Here is a 22,495-nt window from a genome sequence, read left to right as displayed (position 1 = left end):
GTATTTCAAAGTGATTTAACAATCATATACATATGAATGCTCACCATGATGAGTGTAGTTACCATCTGTCATTATACAAAGTTATTACAATATTAGTGACTATCTTCTCTATGCTATACTTTTATCCCTGTAACTTATTTATTTTAAAACTGAAAGTTGTACCTTTTAGGCCCCTTCTGCTATTTTGCCCATCCTCTACCCCTCTGGAAACGCTCAGTTTGTTCTCTGTATTAACGAGTCTATTTATGGTGTTTTTTTGTGTATTATTTTGTTTTTTAGATTCCACACATAAATGAAGTCATATGGTATTTGTCTTTTTCTGACTGACTAATTTCACTTAGCATTATAGGTGCATCCATGTTATTGCAAATGGCAAAATTTCATTTTTTAATGGCTCTATCTATATATAAATGCCACATCTTCTTTATCCAACTCATCTATCCATGGACACTTAGGTTGCTTGCATATCTTGGCTCTTGTAAATAATGCTACAATAAGCAGGGATGCATCTATCTTTTTGACTTAGTGTTTTGTTTTATTTGGATAAATACCCAGAAGTGGAATTCCTGGATCTTATGGTACTTCTAGTTTTAGTTTTCTGAGGAATCTCCATACTGGTTTCCACAGTGGCTGTACCAATTTACCAACAGCACAAGAGAGTTTCCTCTTTTCTACATCCTTGTCAACACTTGTCATTTCTTGTCTTTTTGGTACTTGCCCTTCTGACAGGTATGAGGTGATAGCTCATTGTGGTTTCAATTTGCATTTCCCTGGTGATTTGTTATGTTGAGCATCTTTTCATGTGTCTGTTAGATATCTGTATGTCTTTTTTGGAAAAAAGTCTGTTTAGGTCCACTGCTCATTTTTAATTGGATTATTTATTTTTAACCCATTAATTACTTAGAAGTTACTTTAAAATTTCCAAATATGGTATTTTATTGTTATTTCTTTTATCACATTGTGACCAGAGAATATGTTTTGTATATCAACCCTTATGGTTTGTGGAGATTTGCTTTGTGGCCTGGTACATCACTTTTCCAAAATGTTCTTTGCTTTACAAGAATATATATTCTCCAATTGTTGAGTGTAGGGGTCTAAATTTGTTTAGTAGATTATTTTGTTTACTATGAAGTTTGGTCTTCTATATCTTCGCCAGTATTGTTTTTCAATTTAATATAACAAGCTTCCGTTATAACTATGGATTTATCAATTTCTCCTTGCAATTCTGCCAGTTTTTACTTTATATAAGTAGAAACGCTGTTATTAAGTGCCTACAAGCATTAGTATTGTCCTCGTTAATTTCCCCCCCCCACATGATTTAGTTACCCTTTTATCCTAAATAATGCTCTTTGCCTTATGTCAGTTCCATCTGGTATCACTGTAATTATACCAGCTTTCTTTTGTTTAATATTTTCCTGGTATAATTTTCTCATCCTTCCACTTATAAGATTTTGGTGTCCTTATGTCTAGATTTTTTTTTAATAATATATACTTAGATTTTGTTATTTTATCCATGTTGAGAATCTCTGCTGCTTTACTGGGCACCCAGGTGACTCAGTCAGTTGGTGTCTGACTTTGGCTCAGGTCATGATCTCACAGTTTATGGGTTTGAGCCCCATGTCAGGCTCTGTGATTAATAGCTCAGAGCCTAAGGCCTGCTTTGGATTCTGTGTCTCCCACTGTCTCTGCCTCTTACCCACGTGCACTCTGTCTCTCTCAATAATAAATAAATATTTAAAAAATTAAAAACTCATTTAATATTTATTATGGCTAAAAATAGATTTAGAAGGGCAAAATATTTTAACAGATTTGAGGCACCAAGGAAGATTGAATGGAAAATAGTGTTTGGAAATATGCTCCACACTGTAAACCATTGGAGAAATAAAAATTAAAACCACAGTGAAGTACCACTACATACCTATTGGAATGGCAACAGCAGAAACAATAACAAGCCTGATAATAGTGAGTGCTGGTGAGAATGCATGAAAAATGCAAAATGCTACAGCCACTTTGGAAAAGATTTAGGGAGTTTCTTACAGAGTTAAACATACACTTGTCTTATGACCCAGCAATTCTACTTCTGTGTATTTGTTGACCTGAAATGAAAGCTAATGTTTACCCTAACACAGGCTCTGTGTGAATCTTTGTAGCAGCCTCATTCATAATCAGAAAAGTCTAGAAAGAACTCAAATGTTCCTCAGCTAGTGAATGAATGAACACGTTGTGATACATCTTACAATAGAATATCACCCAGCAATGAAAAAGAAACAGAGCATTAATAGGCACAACATAGAAGAATTTCAAATGCTTTATGCTAAGAGAGGGAAACCAGACTCAAAAGCCTACCTATTGTATAATCCCATTCATAGACCTTCCTTCTAGCAAAGCCAAAACAGTAGGTTTGGAGAGCAGATCATTTGTTGCCAGGCACTGGGGACAGGGAAAGAAACTGAGTACTAAGGAGGAGCTGAAGGATTTTTTTTTTTTTTTTTGATGTGATGCATCTGTTCTGTTTCTTAATTGTAGTCACGGTCACATGACTGTATGCATCTGTCCAAACACCTATAACTCCACATCAAAAGAATGAATTTCACTGTATGTGAATTAAACAAAGAAATAGATTTGGATTTATTTCTCACATATAGTTTTGTACTCTGCATTTGCCACGCTTCTAGCCTTTGTTTCTCGTTCAGCATTCTCAATCAAGTTGAGTCCGTTTTCTTTATTCTTAAATTCCTTCTTGTGTAAGAGTTTTACATTCTGTTTCTATTTTTGACTCAGACACTGCTGATTGCCTATCTGATACACATTCTCTTTTTCTATCATTAACAGAAACTTACTAGATTTTGCTCGGAATAGAGGTGGGCCCAGTGTGAAAGATTGTATTTCTCAGCAAGCGGTAGCTGTGTAGCCTCAGAAAATAGTGTGGCTTAATGAAAGGTGCATAAAAGTTTGTTGAATGAGGCTTCTAGAAAGCCTTCAAAAAGAGGGCCAAATCAGCAGTCATGTGGTTTTGGCCTTTTGTTTTTACCTCTCTTTTTGCCTGGAGCCCTGCAGATCAACACTGAAGAAGCCAGAAAATGTTTTACACAGAAGCAGGAAACATTTGCATTCCATTTTAAGAACATTTTGATGTTCAGAACTATTAAGCAAGAATGACAACAAGAAAGATTAGTAAATCGTTCTTGTAACAGTAAGATAGAATCTCTTTTGTTTGGAAGGGATGGTTTCTTTGAGTCAGGTAACCCTGAATACCTTTTAAAGTTATTTGTAACTGTACAAAATGCATAACCAAAATCTGATTCTTATCTAAGGAAATGCAGTCATGCCATCTTTATATGCTAAACCTAATACTGTGTTATGAATTGGTTTCACAGGTCTTCTTGACAGGATTAATAAGCTTTGTTGTGGCATTCATCATAATTGGATATGTAGTTCTGAAATTCAATAAGGATTCATGGAATTTGCAATCTTGCCTACTCTTTAGCATGATCCTTGGCATTACAGATCCTATTCATTCTGTGAATTCACTAAAAACTATTGGTATGTCACATTTATTCCTCTCTCTTACACTGAAAATATGAAGATACATTATTTTCTTTGGGTCTTGTTTTTTGTTTTGTTTTGGTCTTTTTGTTTGTTTTGCACAAATTGTGCATCTGGCAGAGTAAAAAAATTGTTATTTTTCTTGGAGATGGGACGTTGATTGACTTGAATGGTGCAATTCAAATAAGGCAATCCAAGATCTGGTATAAATACACCAATTGTAATCTCAAAGGATTTTTTTTTTCAAGAAGAAAAGTAACCTTTCTAGAAGGTGATAAAAATTAGATTCATATTCCATTTCACTGAATTCTAAGCCTTGAGGTAGAAACTCTGCCCTAACCCCAGTGAAACTTCCCTGAGGCCTTACTGCCTCTTGTTAGAACTGCCTCGCTTTCAGACTAGCTAACATTAAGCAGATAGTGGAAGGGTGCGTAGTTTGCTTAAAATAAATGAGTAAGATCATAGTTTGGCAAACATGTTCAGTAATAGCTTTTTCCTGAGACGCCTGGGTGGCTCAGTCAGTTAAGTATCCAACTATTGGTTTGGGCTCAGGTCATGATCTTATGAATTGTGAGCCTGCCCCTCTCCCTCTCACATGCTCTCTCTCTTCCCCAAAATAAATAAACTTAAAAAAAAAAAGTAATAGCTTATTCCCAACAGGGTTTGGGGACCCTCAATACTTCTCCTTTTATTTGGTAAAAGATGATTTCACTCAGGAATATCCCCCTGTCATCATGTTTTATTAACACAGCAATAAAAACATGAAATGGTCAGATGCTCTGGTTTCAGTATTTGACAAGGAAATATTTTTCCTACCCAATTTTAAGGTATTGGTTATATTTAATGGAAATATATTGCCTTATGATTGGAACTGGAAACCTCCAACCTATCCAGCAAGTGATATTCCCAATTTTACACCCATTTATACCTGCATTTGGGGGAACATAGATTTTTAAGGTGGGAATACCCTAAATTGTCATATTTCTCAGAGTCTGATCCTGTCCTCTTTTCTTTCTCTCTCTCTCTACTTTCTAAGTACAGTTTTTTTTCTCTCTATTTTTTCCCTCATCTGTTTTTGTGTTTCAGCTGTTTGTATCGGCCAGTTGTTTCATTCACTTCATTTTTTTCCCTGTTCCCTTTTTTCAAATGCTTGACTGTAAGTGGCTATAATAAACTATAAAGTTGAATTATTTACTGCAGTTTCTATATTTATTTTTTTTCAAAAAAGAAGTATAACAGAAAGTCTTCTACTTTTTTATTTTTAAAATTTATTTTTTTATTTTTGTGAGGGAGAGAGAGAGCGAGCACACATGCACGAATGGGGTAAGGACCGAGAAAGGGAGAGAGAGAATCCCAACCAGTTTCCACACTCAGCGTAGAGCCTGACATGGGGTTTGATCTCACAACTTTGAGATCATGATCTGAGCCAAAATCAAGAGTTGGACGCTTAATCAACTGGGCTACCCAGGTGCCCCCAAAGTCTTCTATTTTTTAAAAAGAAAACTATTGAGGGTATTTGGCTTTTAGTTAATTATTTTCTTTATGTCATTAATGCTTAAGGTGGTATATGGGTTCTAGATCTAATAATTTTTCCTAATAAGACAAATTTGAGTCATTTTGGTGGGGGGAATAAATATCACTCTTGTTTATTTATGGTGTTGGCAGAATTACCATATGGACAACATATGTGAATTAGATAAGTGGTTCTTTCTTCAGAACAGTTTACTTCTAATTGTCATAGTAATTTTTTAAGGAAAAATATTTTTTGCCATATGCCTAAAATTATCATAATATGCAAAACTAGTTCCTACAATGCAGATAGTGCTTCTTTTGATGTATAGTCACCCTGCACAGTCTGGGTGGCCTGACCTGCTGGGAAAGTAGTGGATATTCACATGCAAGTGGAAAGGAACTTGTGTATTCATTACCTGTTTGAAAAGAATACATTGGGTTCAAACAATTTTTACTTTAAAACAAATCTGGAAATTGATAACACAGGGCACAACAGATATTGGAAAGGATGCAGAGAAATGGGAACAGTTTCATACTGTTAATACAAAATGCAAACTGGTACAGCCACTCTGGAAAACAGTATGGAGTTTCCTCAAAAAGTTAAAATAGAACCACCCTATGATGCAGCAATTGCACTACTAGATATTTATCCAAAGGATATAAAGATATTAATCTGAAAGGGCACATGCACCTTGTGTTTATAGCAGCATTATCAACAATAGCCAAATTATGGAAAGAACCGAACTGTCTACCAACTAGATAAAGATGTTAGATATAGATATCATGGAATATTATTCAGCCACCAGAAAGAATCTTGCCACTTGAAACAATGTGGATGGAGCGAGAGTATATCATACGAAGTGAAATAAGTCAGTCAGAGAAAGACAAATACTCATGTGGAATTCAAGAAACAAAACAGAAAAACATAGGGGAAAGAACTAGAGGGAGGCAAACCATAAGAGACTCTTAACTGTAGGGAACAAACTAATGGTTGCTAGAGCATAGGTCGGTGGAGGGATGAGCCAAATTGGGGATAGGTATTAAGGAGGGCACTGGGTGTTGTATGTAAGTAATGAATTACTAAATTCTACTCCTGAAACTAATATTACACTATATGTTAACTAAAATTTAAATAAAAGCATGAAATATTAAAAAAACAAAAAACAAATTTGAAGTAGGACTTTGCAAAAGAATAAAACACAAAGTTTTGGTATGATCTCAAATGAGTAAAAAGTTCATACGGTTACAAAAAGACTTCAGCATGAAGGTTGTATCTGAGCTGTGAAACTGTAGGTGGTTTTTGTTTTATTCTTTCTTTTCCACATTTTACAGTGAATTAGTGACTATAAATTAGTTCCACATTATGGGGGAGTAATTCTTGTGGTATTTTGCCATTAAACACAAGTACAAGGCAAATTCAATGCTTCATCCTTCAGACCTTGTATTTAACTTGTTCCAGGTTGGGTCACTAAATTTGAGGGAAGGATGAAAGGATTTCATGAGCAGCTAAATCAAATGTGCTCTAACCTGTTTAACCAGCATTTTTTGTGGCTTCTGTCACAGTCAAAGCTAGGAACAAGTAGTAAACTGAATATTGGTTAGCAAGCCTCTTGGGAGCTTCCCAGGTGCAATTTGAAACTGACGCCCATATGAGGAGGGAAGGGAGAGACTGAAGAAAGAGGCATGTTGGTAGGGGACAGTTTTTATAAGCAAAAGAAACTTACCTACAAGGCTTGTCTTGGGCGGCACAAGATGAAAACATCCCTGCACCTGCACTCCACTTCTTAAGATTCATGTGCTGGCCTTAACAGAGTCCAGTCACGTACACTGTGCAGGGGTTCTCAATACCACATCACTATCTCAAAGCTGTATCCTTGGATCAGCCTCTGGCAGCAGGAAGGCAAATGGAGCTCACATTCCAAGTGCTGGGGAGGGGCTAAGGAGCCTCTAATCACCCAGGTCCTGAAAGTCAGCTGGTCAATCACCCGTCATATCTTCTGGATGACCTTCCCCAACAATGAGAGGATTATGACTACCTTGCCATTTGCTTTCTATATTGGCTACAATAATGAAGCAAGAAGAACAGAAATAAACAGGCTGAATATATTGATCCACAGTCAGACACTGAGTAATTAGTAATTCTGTATAATCCTGTATATCCTATCATTCAGGAGACTTTGGGAAAGATGGATAGAATCTGAATATTCTGATGTTTTGTATCTTCAGATCAAACATGGAAAAGCAGAGATTTTCTTTCTTCTAAATTACATATAGTATTCTAGAAATAATAATAATGATGATGATAATCCCCCAGCTATACATATTAATTATTATGTGTTTCAAAAACACCAAAAGAAAAAAATTAGAATTTTAATCAGATCCAGTTCTGTTTGGATTTAGAAAAAACATATCACTTTGATCATTTTGAATTTTGATACAATAGATTATATTAAACAGATGCTTTTAGAAAATATGTAGTTTTGCAATCCTTTCTATATCAATTTGTAATTATATTAGGCTGCATAATGTACTATTGTGTGTCATATGTTCTTAACTTTGGGGGTTATGCCAACTCCACAAACTTATCATGGACCCTGTGTCCCTCTTTTTGTATATTCCTGTGGATCTGGGGAAGGAAAACTCTTGAAGAAGCAGAGGGAGTAATCCCTCTCATGTTTGCCACAGCCAGAGTGGAAAAACATCGTAATTCATGGGACATCAAGTAGAGGTCTTAGTGGCAGGGAAATTTTGCTTTAAACTAAAGGCTGCTCTGGTACCCTATAGCAAAGCCTAAAAGCAAATTACAAAAGGTTAAGCTATTTCCAAGTAATAACTGTATTCTAGAACAAAAATATTTATAGGAACACAAAAAAGTACAGCACCTAATAAATATACACTCCTGTCACCTGTAATAAAAAATTGGCAGGCATGCAAAGGAGCAGTAAAATATGAGTCATAAAAACTACAAAATAATAAGAAACAGAAGCAGTCATGAGGCAGATGGTAGAATTAGTAGACAAAAACATTAAAACAGTTATTGTAACTCTATTCTATACGTTCAAAAAAATTAGAGGAAGGATTAAGGCTGGGATAAAACTTACTCCTATCACTTTTTGAGAGGCCACTTTAAATAATCATGAATTTTGCAAGCCAGTTGTTAAACCACCAGTAATTTCAAATTGGCTGTGGTGGAAATGTTTATACATGGAATCAACAAATGTTGCAAATCAGGTGTTTTTGTTTTTGTTCTAATTTTGGAGAGGTGGTTTCTCATCATACCACTGGTAGATATATAAAAGACCTAAGCCAAACTTCTAGAGATGAAAAACACAATATCTAAGGCAAAAATTCCACTGGACCGAAGTAGACTAGACACCATAAAAGAAAGTATTAATGAACTTGAAGATGCAGCAATAGATACTATCCAAGGCAAAACACATGGAGAAAAAGACTAAATTGAGTGAAAAGAACATCAGTGAACCATGGGACAACTTCAAATACAAGTCCCCAAAAGACAGGAGAGAGAGGAGAGACAAACAAAAAAATATTGAATAGATGAAAAATTCTAAATTTGATGAAAATTTTACAGCCACGGATTTCAAGAAACTCAACCTACCATGAACCCAAGAAACATAACACTACACTATCACATGTAAAAATCAAGTTCCTAAAAATATCCTAAAGGCAGGCAGAAGGGAAAAAGAGACACATTATATACAGAGGGACAAAAATAATAATGACCTCTTTTCAGAAACAATGCAAGCAAAAAGATGGTGGAATCATGTTTTTAGTGGACTCTGTCTCCTTTCCTCTCAGACTCTTGCTATTCAGAGTCCTTTGGCTTCAGCCCTTCTTTGTTTGAGAGATGCAGGCGGGAAGTATGGAACTCCCTACTTCTCCGCCATCTTGGCTAATCTCCAGAACCATGTTTTTAAAGTACTAAAATAAAAACTTAGAATTCTCAGTGGAAATATATTTGAAAAGCAAAGGTAAAATACCTTCTTAAACATATTGAAGCTAAAATAATTTATCACCAGCCGACCCGCACTATAAAAAGATGATAAAGGAAGTCAGGCAGAAAGAAACTGGTATCAAATGGAGATTTGGATCTACATAAAGGAATGGAAAGCTCTGTAATTGGTAAACATATGGGGAAGTATAACTTTTTTCTTATTTTTATTAGAAAACATTTTTTCTAATGTTTATTCATTTTTTTGAGAGAGAGAGAGAGACAGAGAATAAGTGGGGGAGGGGAAGAGAGAGAGGGAGACACAGAATCCAAAGCAGGCTCCAGACTCTGAGTTGTCAGCAAAGAGCCTGAAGTGGGGCTCGAAACTCACAAACCACGAGATCATGACCTGAGCCAAGTCAGCCACTTAACTGATGAGCCACCCAGGTGCTCTTGATGTTTTTCTTATTTTTAAATCTCTTTAAAATATAATATTTAAAGCAACGATGATAGCAATCAACTTTGGGTTATATATATTTGCTCCTCCATTCTTTGTTTGTGGCTTCTACTCTCAGGGTCACAAGTTGGCTGCTAAAGTTCCAGTCATCACGCCCACATTTCAGGCAAGGAGAAGAGGAAAAGGGCAAAGGACAGAGAGATGCTCTTTTCAACCAAGTCACTTCTCCCTCCAAGAAATTTCCCCAGTTACTTGGTAACTTCCACTTATATCTCAGTGGCTACTCTTTGAAGTCCAGGATGTGAGAGGAAGTGGTCATTTAACTGGATGCAGTGCCACCCTGGATAAAACAAGTTTTGTTACCAAGAGCAGAGGATGGATACTGGTTGGGCAAGTACCAGTCACTATCACCCTACTCATAAGTTGTATATCACCAAGCAATTAATTTGATAATATTTTCCATTAAATTTAACAGCTTGTGAATGCTAAGTGCCAATAAGATTTTGTGCTGAATTTTTAAATTTTAAAAAAACTTTTTTTGAAATATAATCTACATACCATAAAATTCATCTTTCTAAAGTTGTACAGTTCAGTGGTCGATCATATATTTACAGAGATATACAACCATCATCACTATCTAATTTTAGAACTTTTTTTTTTGAGAGAGAGCACATGAGCAGGGGAGAGGGGCAGAGGGAGTGAGGGAGGGAGGGGGAGAGAGAGAGAGAGAGAATGAATCTTAAGCAGGCTCCACACTGGGCATGATTTCATGACCATGAGATCATGACCTGAGCTGAAATCAAGAGTCAGACATCTAACTGACTGAACCACCCAGGTGCCCCAGAGCATTTTTGTCACCATCAAAGAAATCTCCTGGCCATTAGCAGTCACATCTAATTCCCCCATTCCAAACCCATGGCAACCACTAATCTATTTTCTGTCTATAGATTTGCCTATTCTGGACATTTCATACAAGTCAAACCATACAACACATGTTTCTTGTGTTTGTCTTCTCTCACTTTTTATGTTTTCAAGGTTCATCCATGTTGTGACGTGTATCAGTCAGGACTTCATTCTTTTCTGTGGCTGAAGAATTCAATTGACTCTTAAAAATAATGCNGAATATCAAGTAACATAAATATCGCAAACCCAACAATTTAATTAGGGAAATGTCATAAATATTGCCCAATAAAATGTTTATTTACAAGTTAAAAAAATAATGCTGCGATGAACATTCATGTACAATTGTATGGACATAGGTTTTCAATTCTCTTTAGCATACATCTATAAGTGGAATCACTGGGTCATCCTTTGTACATATTTCTAAAATGTGATTTTTGTGGAGTCAAATGATCTATGTTTACTCAAGCTAAATTATTGTGTTGAGTTGAGAAGTATTTTGTCTCATTCTAAAACTCAAGCATGGTTTGGGGCCATAGACACTTTAGAGAATGCTATTGTCATGTTCCCTTGTCATTGGAGACATAAAAGCACGTGGAGAAATTAAAAAATGGTGATTGTCTTACAGATGCATCCCAGTCATGGCTGTTTTCTTTTTGTCTAGCACATTCCTTCTCTTCTATTTTTGTGTTTCCTGTGCAAGAGCATCCTTTTCATGTACCAAATTAACTATATTTCATATTTCCTTTTCCAGGCATTTCCAAAATGTACACTGATATCATAAGAGGAGAATCAATGATAATTTGTGGCTTCACATCCATATTTTTTGGAATTTTTCGGAGCAACCCACTCCACATTTCCATATTTAGAGGTAGGAGCATTTATTTTCCTATAAATATTTTCTAGGATGTGAGTGCATTATTAAAAAGTGTTTATTTAGTTATCTGAGCAACAGGGTAAGCGTACATGAGAGAGAGGGGCAGAGAGAGAAGGAGAGAGAGAGAATCTGAAGCAGGCTCCACATTGTCAGCACAGAGCCCATCATGGGGCTTGATCTCACAGACAGTGAGATCATGATCTGAGCTGAAAATCAAGAGTTGGACGTTTAATCGACTGAGCCCCCCAGGTGCCCCTCCTCTGCATGTTCTCTAAAATCATTCTTCTATGATGCATTTCAATTCACACCAAAATTAAAATACATTCAAGATGTCTTAACTTTACTGCATTCTCTATATTTTACTTGTAAATATATTTTATTTATATTGACCAAATATATTTTATTTATATTGACCAATTCAATATATTACCATATATATGTTTTCTTGGACAGTAAAGGGGAAAATATGGTAACAAAATGATTTAATTTCTCTCCCCACCACACACAAATCATCTGGCTCAAAGTAACTTCTTTCTTGGATTAATTTGGACCTCAATGAGTGGATATTAAGAATTGATTAGGGGCACCTGGGTGGCATAGTGGGTAGAGCATCTGACTCTTGATCTCAAGGTCATGAGTTCAAGTCCCACATTGGGTGTGGGGCCTACTTAAGAAAAAAAAAAAAAAAAAAAAAAAATATAATTGTCTTGATCCTGGATTTGAGCCTGAGGGTGAAGGCAGAATGTTTCAGGCAATACTGGACAGTCAGGTCCTAGAAGTGATAACAGATTCACGTGGTTCAAAGTCACTAGGATAAGGAGGATGTTCCTTTGCTAGTTTTTCAGATGTGGTGCTAGTTTAAAAGGAAGGGAGGGAATCATACTATGAAAAGGGAAAAGGTTCCCTCCTGACCTGTTTATGTGATAGTTTTAGGAGGAGAGAGGTGCTAAAAGGAGAAAGAAATATTGCTAATAAAGAGGGGTTTGCAGTGCTTCTCGGTGGGGAGCATTTGGGGTCGGACAGCCTTTGTTATTTAGGACTGACCTTGGCATTGCCAGACACCTGCTCACTAACTGCCACTGTTGCCCCCAGTTCTGGTGACTATGGAAAATTTCTCTTCTCCATTTCCCAAATGCCTTTGGGCTGGGGTCACAAATGGACTTCAGGCTGGTGGGGCCCAGGATGTGATTTTCTTGGCTCTAACATAGTTTCTAAAAAAAATTTGAATTTGGATGTCTTTTAGTCAGACATTCATTCACTCTCCAGTTTGTCACAGGCTGAGGACATTTGAGTCTTCTGTCCCTGGATAAACAAACTTCAAACTACAGACCATTAGGGAAATATGTCCCCAGACTGTCTGTTTTGCCAGGCTTTCATGAAACTCCCACTTGTTGAAGGACAAGGTCCCCATTCAAAATCTCAAAAGCAAACCAAAGCACACAGACCCAAATGCCATCAATGAAAGAAACCAAAGTTATAATTCAGTTTCTGTTCTATCTTATTTTCTTTTTCTAGAGTTACATGTAATCATGAGCCTCTTATTGGACATCTTTGGAAGCATAATATGTGGATATTCATGTGCAAGAATCATTCAGCTTATATTGACTGACCTCTTTAGCAATACACTAACTAGTGTCATTCTTTGCATTTCAATGGTGTACATGACCTTCTACATTGGTAAGGCAGAGACAAATACAAAGAAATGCTGTCCACAAAGCGAATTTTATGTACTTTTGTTTTTCATTGATCTTGAATCAGTTGCCTCTTCCTAACTGCTTCCTCCCCTGTTGTAGCCCCTCTGTGCATCTTGTTATGTTATTCTTCTGCTACTTCTAGCTCTTTCCTGGTCTCTCTTAACATCTCCTTAATTTCAACCCCATGTCCCTTCCCTTTGAATTCTTTCTTTATGTAATTACTCTCTTGCTCTTTTTTAATGATAAAAAAATGTTTATTATTTATTTTTAGAGAGAGAGTGAGCGAGAGAGGTGCATAGAGAGAGAGGAGAGAGAGAGAATCCCAAGCAGGTTCTGCACTCACGGTCAGCACAGAGCCCAACAAAGGGCTCGAACCCACCAACCACCAGATCATGTCCTGAGCCAAAATCAAGAGTCAGACACTTAACTGCCTGAGCCATCCAGGCACTCCTCTCTTGTTCTTTTTGAATTCCACCCTTTGACCTTACATTTAGTCACTGGCCATCCCCTGGAAGGGGAATCAGCACTGAGCTGATTCCTGCTCTGACCCTTAGCAGCCCATCTCTAAAATGAGAGCCAGGAGAGATGATCCAAAGGTCTTTTCAGCTCAACTGTCTTTCATTCCATGGGCTCCAAACTGAGGGGGCTGTAGGATGGTGGCCCTCACCAGAGGCTGGGAGGCAGGAGAGTAGAGGGAGAAGTCAGGTAGGTATATGTCTATCTGGAAGAGAAGCAGGAGAGTGGAATAATCACAGGAGTCAAAGTGCCCAGCACTGGTAGACCTGTGCTGCAATAATCATTTGCTAGTTTAATCCAGTGAGATTGGCAATTCAAGTGTTTTACTGGCCTGATTGAGCTAACCAGTCCCCAAGAGCCATAGCAACTGCATCAAGACCGTCAAATCCTGATTCTGCTCTCACCCTGCCTGGTGGGGCAACTTCCACTTGTGAAAGACCTCAGGTATCAAGAGCTTAATTACTCTTGGCATCTCCAGTTACCTAAAAGTGCTGCTTTCTCTCTAGGTATATTGCCACCTAGGACTTGCTTATCTCCCTGAATAAGTAAAAATTCAGGAGAGTCATTTCCTTCAGATTTCTAATTTCTTTTTTTTTTTTTTTTCTCCCTGTGAAACTTTTATGGATACCTTAAATATCTGGAGAAAAAAATTTAAAAATTAGTATTTCCATCTTCCACCAGATCACAAGTTCCTTGATGTGAAGGCTCTTTTTTGTCTTTTTATATATCATCTTTTCTGTGTTCTCCCAGCCAAGCCCAGTGCTTCCTATATGCCTGAAAGTAATTTAACACATGTTGGTTGAATAAACTGATACTAGTCCTTGAAGAGTTTTGGAGTTAGGCAGACTTGAATTCAACCCCCACCTTCACAATTTATTAGCTTGTTGACCTTGGAATATTACTTAACCTCTAAGCTTTAGTTTGTTTCCTCATCTATAAAAATAATGTAGAAACACCTATTTTCTAGGGGTACTGCCGGCACTAATGAGATAACCCACATTATGTGACTTGCTCATGCTGAAAAGCTGGAGATAGCTCTTACCACTTGCAAGGGCTGATGGTACACATCTCTTTCACAAGTCTGTTCAGGTGACGTCATGTTGACATTAGTCATATTGCTAGTATTTACATCATGGAAATTGGCAGACACTGTCTATCAGGGACTTTTTAAACTTGTTTAAGTTCCAGAGAGCTGCTTGTAAACATTTACTGGCTCACCACTGGACTCAAGTTAAGGCAGCTAACAAACATTGGTTCCCTTCCACTTTCCTTCTAAAAGATGGAGGTGCTTCTGGTCCATGCTTGGTAGGCCTGGACTGGATTGTCCCTTTCAGTCTCTGAAGAAACTACTGCTGAAGGAGCCTTGATGTTGGACCTCTAGCCTCCAGAATGGTGAGGCAATAAATTCATGCTGTTTAAGATAGTTTGTGGTACTCTTGCTATAGCAGTGGCAGGAAACAAAAACTTCTCCCTCTTCCATTGCACTTTCCTCTGCTTCGGGGATTAAAAAACCACTTTGGGCAGTCCTTTACTTTTATATTTAATAATTTCCTGACAGCAAAAATCAGTGATAGACATAGTATCACGAGAAGTTCCATTGCCAGAAATTCCATTGCTAAACACAGATAAAATTCTAATTCACACATTCTCCAATGTTACATTTCTGTCACGTTATCTAATTTTCTTTGTTTCCCCCTTTACTAATGAGCACTCAGTCAACTGGCTTAAGTCCAGGAAGCATCTGATTGAGGTTAGAGTGTCACCCTCTTTGAGCACATACAGTAATTTCCATTTTTGTCTCTATTATATTCAGTGCATAAAACCTGGACCTTGAAAAATCACTTGTATAAAAACATCCATTCTTTTCCAAGAAACAAAACAAAACAAAACAAAACAAATGGCCCAGACATTGCCTCACAAAAGACACATGCTTCTGGAACATTGTTGGTTGACAGGTTGGAAATATTCATATATCAGTCCATGGAAGAAAGTTTGAATTTAGGATACAAAAGGCACTTTAAGAGTCAGTGTATACTTCATGAAACATGGTAGGTTTTATAAAAGTATAAGCCAGAGGTATACCAAGAGAGGGGCTTAATCTAAGCCTGAGGAATATTATATCAAGTGATGTTATTCAGAATTTATGGGGAATGGAGATAACAAAAGCAGACTGAACATTTAGTTAATTTGGTTGTTTTAAAACTCTCTACAACCAATGCATCTCCTTCTTGCCGGTGCTGATACTCTCCAGTGTCTCTTTGCTATTGTCATTGGTCTAGATTATAGATGTCAAAGGCTTTCCATCATCACTTGAATATATTTTAGTTAGAAAACATCCAATCTTGAATCCTGGTGCTTAAGGGAGAAAAATCCCTTTGATTCCTCTTTTAGGGGAAGCTTCACTTTTTCTAAACCAGAGAGAGGGGCTTGTCCATAACATCTATTCTCTGTGATGGTTTTTTTGCATTGAGTCAGAAAAACTATAACTACCAGGGTTCATGCTGATTAAAATTACTTCCTTTATTACATGGTCCATGACTTTTGCCCCCCTTCAGAACATTTAAAATACTATTGAATATAATAGCATTTGTAATTTTGTAAAAATGTCATCTCATTATAAAAGTAATGCATGTTTATTGTAGAGTTTTGGAAAAATTATGAAAAGTCAAAAAAGACAAAAATATCACCAATAAACCTGTTATAAATTAGACCATGGATACATTTTGGTATGTGTCCTCAGCCTTAAAAAAAATACATATAAGCACACATACGTATATTAATGTATGCCTTCATACCATGTAATCCTAAATCATTGGGATTATATGAAATAAGATGACATCAGTTTTAAATAACATCATTCACTGGTTTCCTTATAGCAGATGTTGTCTCTACTGTCTATTACTGAGAAATATGAGCTTTAAAATCCAGTAATACCGGAGTACCTGGCTGCCTCAGTTGGTGAAGCATCCGACTCTTGGTTTTGGCTCAAGTCATGATCTCACAGTTCATGGGATTTAGCCCCTCGTGGGCTGTCAGCACAGAGCTTGCTTGGGATTCTCCCTCTCTCCCTCTCTGTGCCCCTCCCCTGCTCAGGTTCTCTCTCTCACTCTCAAAATAAATAAATAAACATTTAAAAATAAAATAAAACAAAATCCAGTAATACTAATTACAGGGAAGAGGAACCAAGATTTTGAGAGACAGTTTCCCTTTTGTCACACTTCCGAGCACTACCGGTTTTACTGTCATTTGTTATTCATATTATATCAGCTAGATAAGAAGGTAAAAAGAAATCTAGGGGCACCTGGGTGGCTCAGTTGGTAGAGCCTCTGACTTTGGCTCAGGTCATGATCTTATGGTTTGTGGGTTTGAGCCCTGCGTCAGGCTCTGTGCTGACAACTCACAGCCTGGAGCCTGCTTCAGATTCTGCGTCTCCCTCTCTCTCTGCCCCTCCCCTGCTTGTTCTCTCTCTCTGTCTGTCTCTCTCAAAAATAAATAAATGTTAAAAATAATTTAAAAAAGAAATCTAAAGTGGACTGAAGTTATTAGGTAAACCAAAGGAATAATAAAATACTCTTCAAATAAACAGTATTAATTTACTAAGCAGTAAAGTGGATGTATAAAAACAGTGGAATAATAATAGTGACTATCATATATTTGTTGTTGTTATCTTTTATTTAAAAGGGTGTCAGGCACCCTCAAAGCAATAATGCCTATGAGGCATTATTCTTTTAAACCCATTTTATAGATGCAGGGATGCTAACAAAGGAAAAAGAGGTCACATTCTCAGAGCAAATCAGGTCGGCCTTGCTCCAAAGTGCTTCGGATTTCTCTGTCTATTATTTATCAGGCATATTTGTTTACATATTATGTATGGCAGCTTCTGCACTACAACAGCTGAATTGAGTAGTTGCAACAGGGACTGTGTGGCCCACAGAAACTAAATATTTACTATGTGATCCTTTACAAAAATTTTGCTGACCCCTGATCTACAGGATTAGCCCAATCCCTTGAAGCAACTTTCCAAAAAACACGACTCTTCAGTTTCTCACCAATTCTTCTCAAGCTAAAGTGCCTCAGTGTGCAGATTTGAATGCAACTAATTTTATTCATTTTCTTCTCTCCAGTGGAATTTTTGGGAATGTCAGGAATGATTGCATTAGTCACCGTAGGACTGAATTTAGATTCCTTAAGCTTTAAACCAAAGATGGAGTTAACAGTTACTAAGTAAGTCTCCTATTGTATACTTGGTATACATATATACTGGTATAGATATCACAGAAGTATAGTGCTTAAGTGGTTCTGCCTTCTTAGACACACTTCATAGCATTTTTCTATCATTTTATTTTTAGTTTTATTATTACCAGTTATATTTGAAAGAACTTAAAGTACCAACAATTGTTGATGTCAATTGATATTCTTTTATGAATAACTTATCCATAGCTCAGAAGATAACTCTTTGATAAAAATTTACTTTGGATTGTGGAAAGTTTAAAATATACTTCGTTCCTCTGTTTCCCCCATAAAGTACATGAAAGACAGTGTCCTACTATGGGAAGAGCTGGGAAAGAAAAGTAGCAGAAAGATACAACACTTGTAAAACTCTTCCTTGCCTTTTACATTTGGTAATGCAAGGTGTCACATGAATATCTCTGGACAAAGGGAAAAGCCATTTGCTGTCTTCTCAGATAAATGAATTAGTCTCTCTCTGAGAGACTGTGCTAAATTACAGGATTGTTTTAGAGTTATTTCATACCAAGTCATAGCCTAGTGTGGATAGAATGAAAGCAAATGTTTAAAATAAGAAAAATAAGCCATAATTCTGAGTTTTCCCATGAAGATTATTTATTTTAATTTAAAATTTTTAATGTTTACTTTTGAGAGAGAGAGAGAAAGAGAGAGCATGAGCAGGGGAGTGGCAGAGAGAGAGGGAGACAGAATCTGAAGCAGGCTCCAGGCTCTGGGCTGTCAGCACAGAGCCTGATGTGGGACTCAAAATGCACAAACCCATGAGATCATGACCTGAGCCAAAGTCAGACAGTTAACTGACTGAGCAACCCAGGGTCTCCAGATTATTCTTCTTTTTCTTTTTTTAAACATAGAGGACTATCTATTGTTCCAAAATTATGGCCTGTCTACTTTTTTGTGTTTAAAATGTTCCTTTTATGAAATCCCAGTGATAGAAGATGGTACTTTTTTTTNTTGTGTCGATGTGAATGACACTTCACTGGTTTTTAGAATCCAGAAGCTTAGGAATCAATAATTCACAGAACATATACTTTTTGTCTGAATTTGGACATTTTCCTGAACTCAGTCATGCTGTGTCAGTGTCATTATAAATCACTCATTATTATTCATTTAATTGTTTATTCTTGAACCTATTAAACCAGTCCTTTCTTAATGTTTACTGTGGCCTGTAATGTTTACTGTATCTTTGGTTTGAGGCTTTGTAAGTAAGTCTTTTCTCAGGAGGCACTTGTTGTTAGGTGGTGGGCATGTTGCTGTAAGAAGCTTATACGTGTGCAGAATTTTATATATTTATTGGGATTCTAATATGTTATGGAGACACTTGAAAAAGTATTCTCCTCAGTTATTGCATCATTTCTGAATTTCAGAAAACTAAGCTTTGGGGTTAGAGGTCCCCCACATACCCTTCTTTTCTCTGAGCTCTGAATCTAATGAATCAAGAGCTGGGAGTCAGATAGAGTGTCCAACCATCTGCCTACTCGGGGAAATGCAGTGTCAGAGGACATGGCTTCCATCTGCAGCCAAAATGAGGCTTCCTAATGCTTCTTTCCAAGTGTAGATCTTGAGACCCACCTCTAGGGAGACTGGTTTGTGGAACAGACACACTTGCCTAGTTTGCCAGATTGGAAAGTCCCAATGGAGGAAGGCCCAAGAGCAAGTGGAACTTGAGATCTGCCTGTAGAGGTCAGACCTGGCTTGGGTGCAGACATGTTACTGCATGGAACCAGAACAGCCCTGTGCCTTAACCGCTGTGTTCTGGTCTACTCAGTAAGATTCTTTGGGAGTGGGGCTAGATGTGTGGCTATTTGGAAAGCAATATGGGTGATTCTAAGTCACTTGTCTGCTTCTGAACGATGGTGATATAGAGGATTGATTGGCACTGTAGGAATTCAAAGGAGGACCACTTCCAAAGAGAGTGCTTAGGATGAGGAACATGGGATTAGAGTTAACCTTACAAGATTTTTAGGAATTCAGTGGATGAGAAAGCAGACAGGAGAGACTTTCAAGGTAAGAGACTTTCAGGAAAATCATGAATGGAGAAATCCTGCAGAGGGCACTGAGGTGATCCAGTCAGCTATCAAAAAGTCAAGGTTAACAAGGTGGTTCTGGGGTTAGCTGTGGCAGCCCCAACAGTCTGATATGATGCTGGCTAATCTCAGGAAAACTGCCACATCACCAACAGAGCGGGTGGAGATCCGTAATTTTCTCCCTTGCTCTTACAATTCTCCTATGAGAGGCAGTCCATGGGCATTTAGTGTGACGAGGGAATTGGAGAATATGGAGCTGGGGTATTTTAATTCCAACAATATACTCTTAAATATTGACTGTAACAATGATGGAGGCAAGGACCTCTGCCAAGACAAGAATGATAGACATGTGATACATGCTTTTATGTGAAAAGATGACTATCTAAAAAACACATGGCTTAAAATGTGATTGATTTTCCATTTATCCTAGATTCCTAATAATGTTTTCAACTGTATACCAACATTTAATATATACTTTCTTTGGCATTGTAATTGGATGTGGAAAAAACAACTTTTGGGGATTTCACACTATCGTTTTCATGTTCATCTTATTTGCAACAGTGAATTTTGTAAGGTAAGAATTATATTTTAAAGTTTGCTTATTGGACTTAGGTTCTTAAGCCCAGAATCAGAATTGGGAGGCAGCAGGTGAGGGCAACAAGAGCTCTCTGGATGTGGAGTCAGAAAACCTGTGTTGTTGTCAAGGTCTTGACAATAGCTTGCTATGCAGTTAGGGGAAGTCTGTTTACTCTTCCAAGTTTCATCTGGAAAAAGAGAAGGGGCAAGAACAGTGGCATCAGCACAACTCATGAATTTGATAGAGATGCAAATTCATGGGTCATCTCAATGCACTGAATTGCATCTCTGGAGATGAGATCCAGGAAACCGTTTCAACATTTTTGTTAATGGTGGAGCAACACTGGACCTGATTAATGACTCCTAACATTTTTGTTGACTTTCATCCTCATTTATTATCATCTATAGCTATGATAAAGCCATTTATTAAGCCCTTACCATGTACATTATGCCATTAATACTCATAGAACCCTATGAAGTAGGTGTTACTGTGTCGTTTCACAGATGAAGCCCAGGGAGGTTAAAAGCTTGCCTAGAGTTACCCAACTTGAAGGGCAGGATTGGGGTTTAAACTCAATCCCCATGAGCACGTTTTCTCTCAAATGCCATTTGCCACTTGTCTTGGCAGTTGTGTCTTCAATAAGAATTCATGACAGTGTCTCTGAAAACATTGTCATTTCCACTTAGGATAGGCCTGGCCAATGAGCTTACTTTATAAGATGTTCTCAAGGGACCTTGCTTTTGCTGACTCTCAGGTCACCGCATGCCACTCTCACACAGAAGGATGTGTATGCAATTTATGTTTCTTTCTCATGCCACTCTCACACAGAAGGATGTTTATGCAATTTATGTTTCTAACTTGGAGGCTCATGTGCAAGTTGAGTCTGGTCATAGAACATGAAGAAAGATAACTGGTTTTTTGTACATTGTTCGACTCAGCTACACATATGGCATCTCATTTCATTTCATAACAACACTAGGAAATGAGAATTTTATAGATGAAGAAACTGGCCAACAAAGGCCAAGTACCTTGCCCAAAGTCAAATGGCTATAGTACCAGAGATCTTGTGGGAACTTATGGTTCCGCCTCCCTAGAGGAGGGGCTTTAATGGAAGGAGTCAATCCAAGGGGCCCTCAAAGTATGGGTGGGCTTTCCAGAAAAGACTTGTTGAGAAAAACATTTTAGAGAATGTGCCAAACTAAGGCCTGGACATAATTATTGTTAACAAGTATTGAGTGCTGACCACATTCAAAACATCATTCTATGAATGAATGCCCCATGTAAGCCCTATGAATGTTGCCCCATGTAATTGAATCTTCAGAATAATCCTCTGAGGCAAATACAATTATTATTATTTATTGTCTCTACTTTACAAGTGACAAAATTGAGGCTTAGAGAGGTTAAAGACCTTGTTTAATTTTACATGGTTAGAGAAAGAAGCCTAAATTTTAACCCTGATAGATCGACTCCAGAGCCCTTGCGACACTCTTTTTCTGGTTTTGGTTATCAGGCAACGGAATGAGTTGTTCCATTTTGGCAGGACTAGAGGGTATTTCAGAGAAAAATCATTTAGTAGGGCTGAAAAGTTTGGTAAGAATTGCTTTGCAAAAGGTTTAAATGCAAGGTAGAGGAGTTAGCCCAAATTCATTACGTACATTATAGATGGTAATTGCAGATTTTCTGTTTCTCAGTGATAGGCATCCTCTAAACTGTCTTATGAAATTCCCCTCTGAGTAACTGATACACAATATATTTTTTGAGTCTAAGAACATGTCACTTTTATTTCTGCTGAAATCTCATTTGAGGGATAGTACTGATATTCTTTTGGTGCAGATCTCCTAAAGACAGATTCTAAATTTTTGGTACAGAGTCTTATAGAAAAATGATCTGTAGACACTTATGGTAAGCATAGCATAAGAATAGAGTTGTTGGATCACTATGTTAATAGTCGGTCAACTATTGTTATTCAACTATTCTGAAAAAAAAAGAAAAGAAAAAGAAAAATGATATGTAGAGAAATAGGCACAGATTGAAATTATTTATGTGGTGTTTATGATTCTCATGGAAGCTCAAGAGAAATTTGATTAAGCTAAGTTTATTAATTTGCCTACAATAATTTTACTTTTTGGCCATCATCTGCGTATCCTCTTGGCCTCATTTCTAATCTAGTCATGGTCTTCCAGGGAATAGATGAA

At 37.3% G+C, this 22,495-nt stretch overlaps 1 protein-coding gene across 1 annotated transcript in view; it reads left to right on the top strand.

The window, feature by feature from the left end:
* The window catches only part of SLC9C2 (solute carrier family 9 member C2 (putative)), an 82,392-nt gene that overhangs the window by 5,325 nt on the left and 54,572 nt on the right, over window positions 1–22,495 (top strand). The window contains exons 4-8 of the mRNA XM_077756016.1: window positions 3,378–3,543; window positions 11,119–11,235; window positions 12,757–12,918; window positions 17,576–17,675; window positions 20,154–20,297. Of these exons, the coding sequence (XP_077612142.1) occupies window positions 3,378–3,543; window positions 11,119–11,235; window positions 12,757–12,918; window positions 17,576–17,675; window positions 20,154–20,297 (689 nt within the window). The remainder of the gene's footprint in view (window positions 1–3,377; window positions 3,544–11,118; window positions 11,236–12,756; window positions 12,919–17,575; window positions 17,676–20,153; window positions 20,298–22,495) is intronic.

Source organism: Crocuta crocuta, unplaced genomic scaffold (genome assembly GCF_008692635.1).
Source record: "Crocuta crocuta isolate KB4526 unplaced genomic scaffold, BGI_CrCroc_1.0 scaffold122, whole genome shotgun sequence".
NCBI classification, from domain to species: domain Eukaryota; kingdom Metazoa; phylum Chordata; class Mammalia; order Carnivora; family Hyaenidae; genus Crocuta; species Crocuta crocuta.
This window is presented reverse-complemented; position numbering and strand designations above follow the sequence as displayed.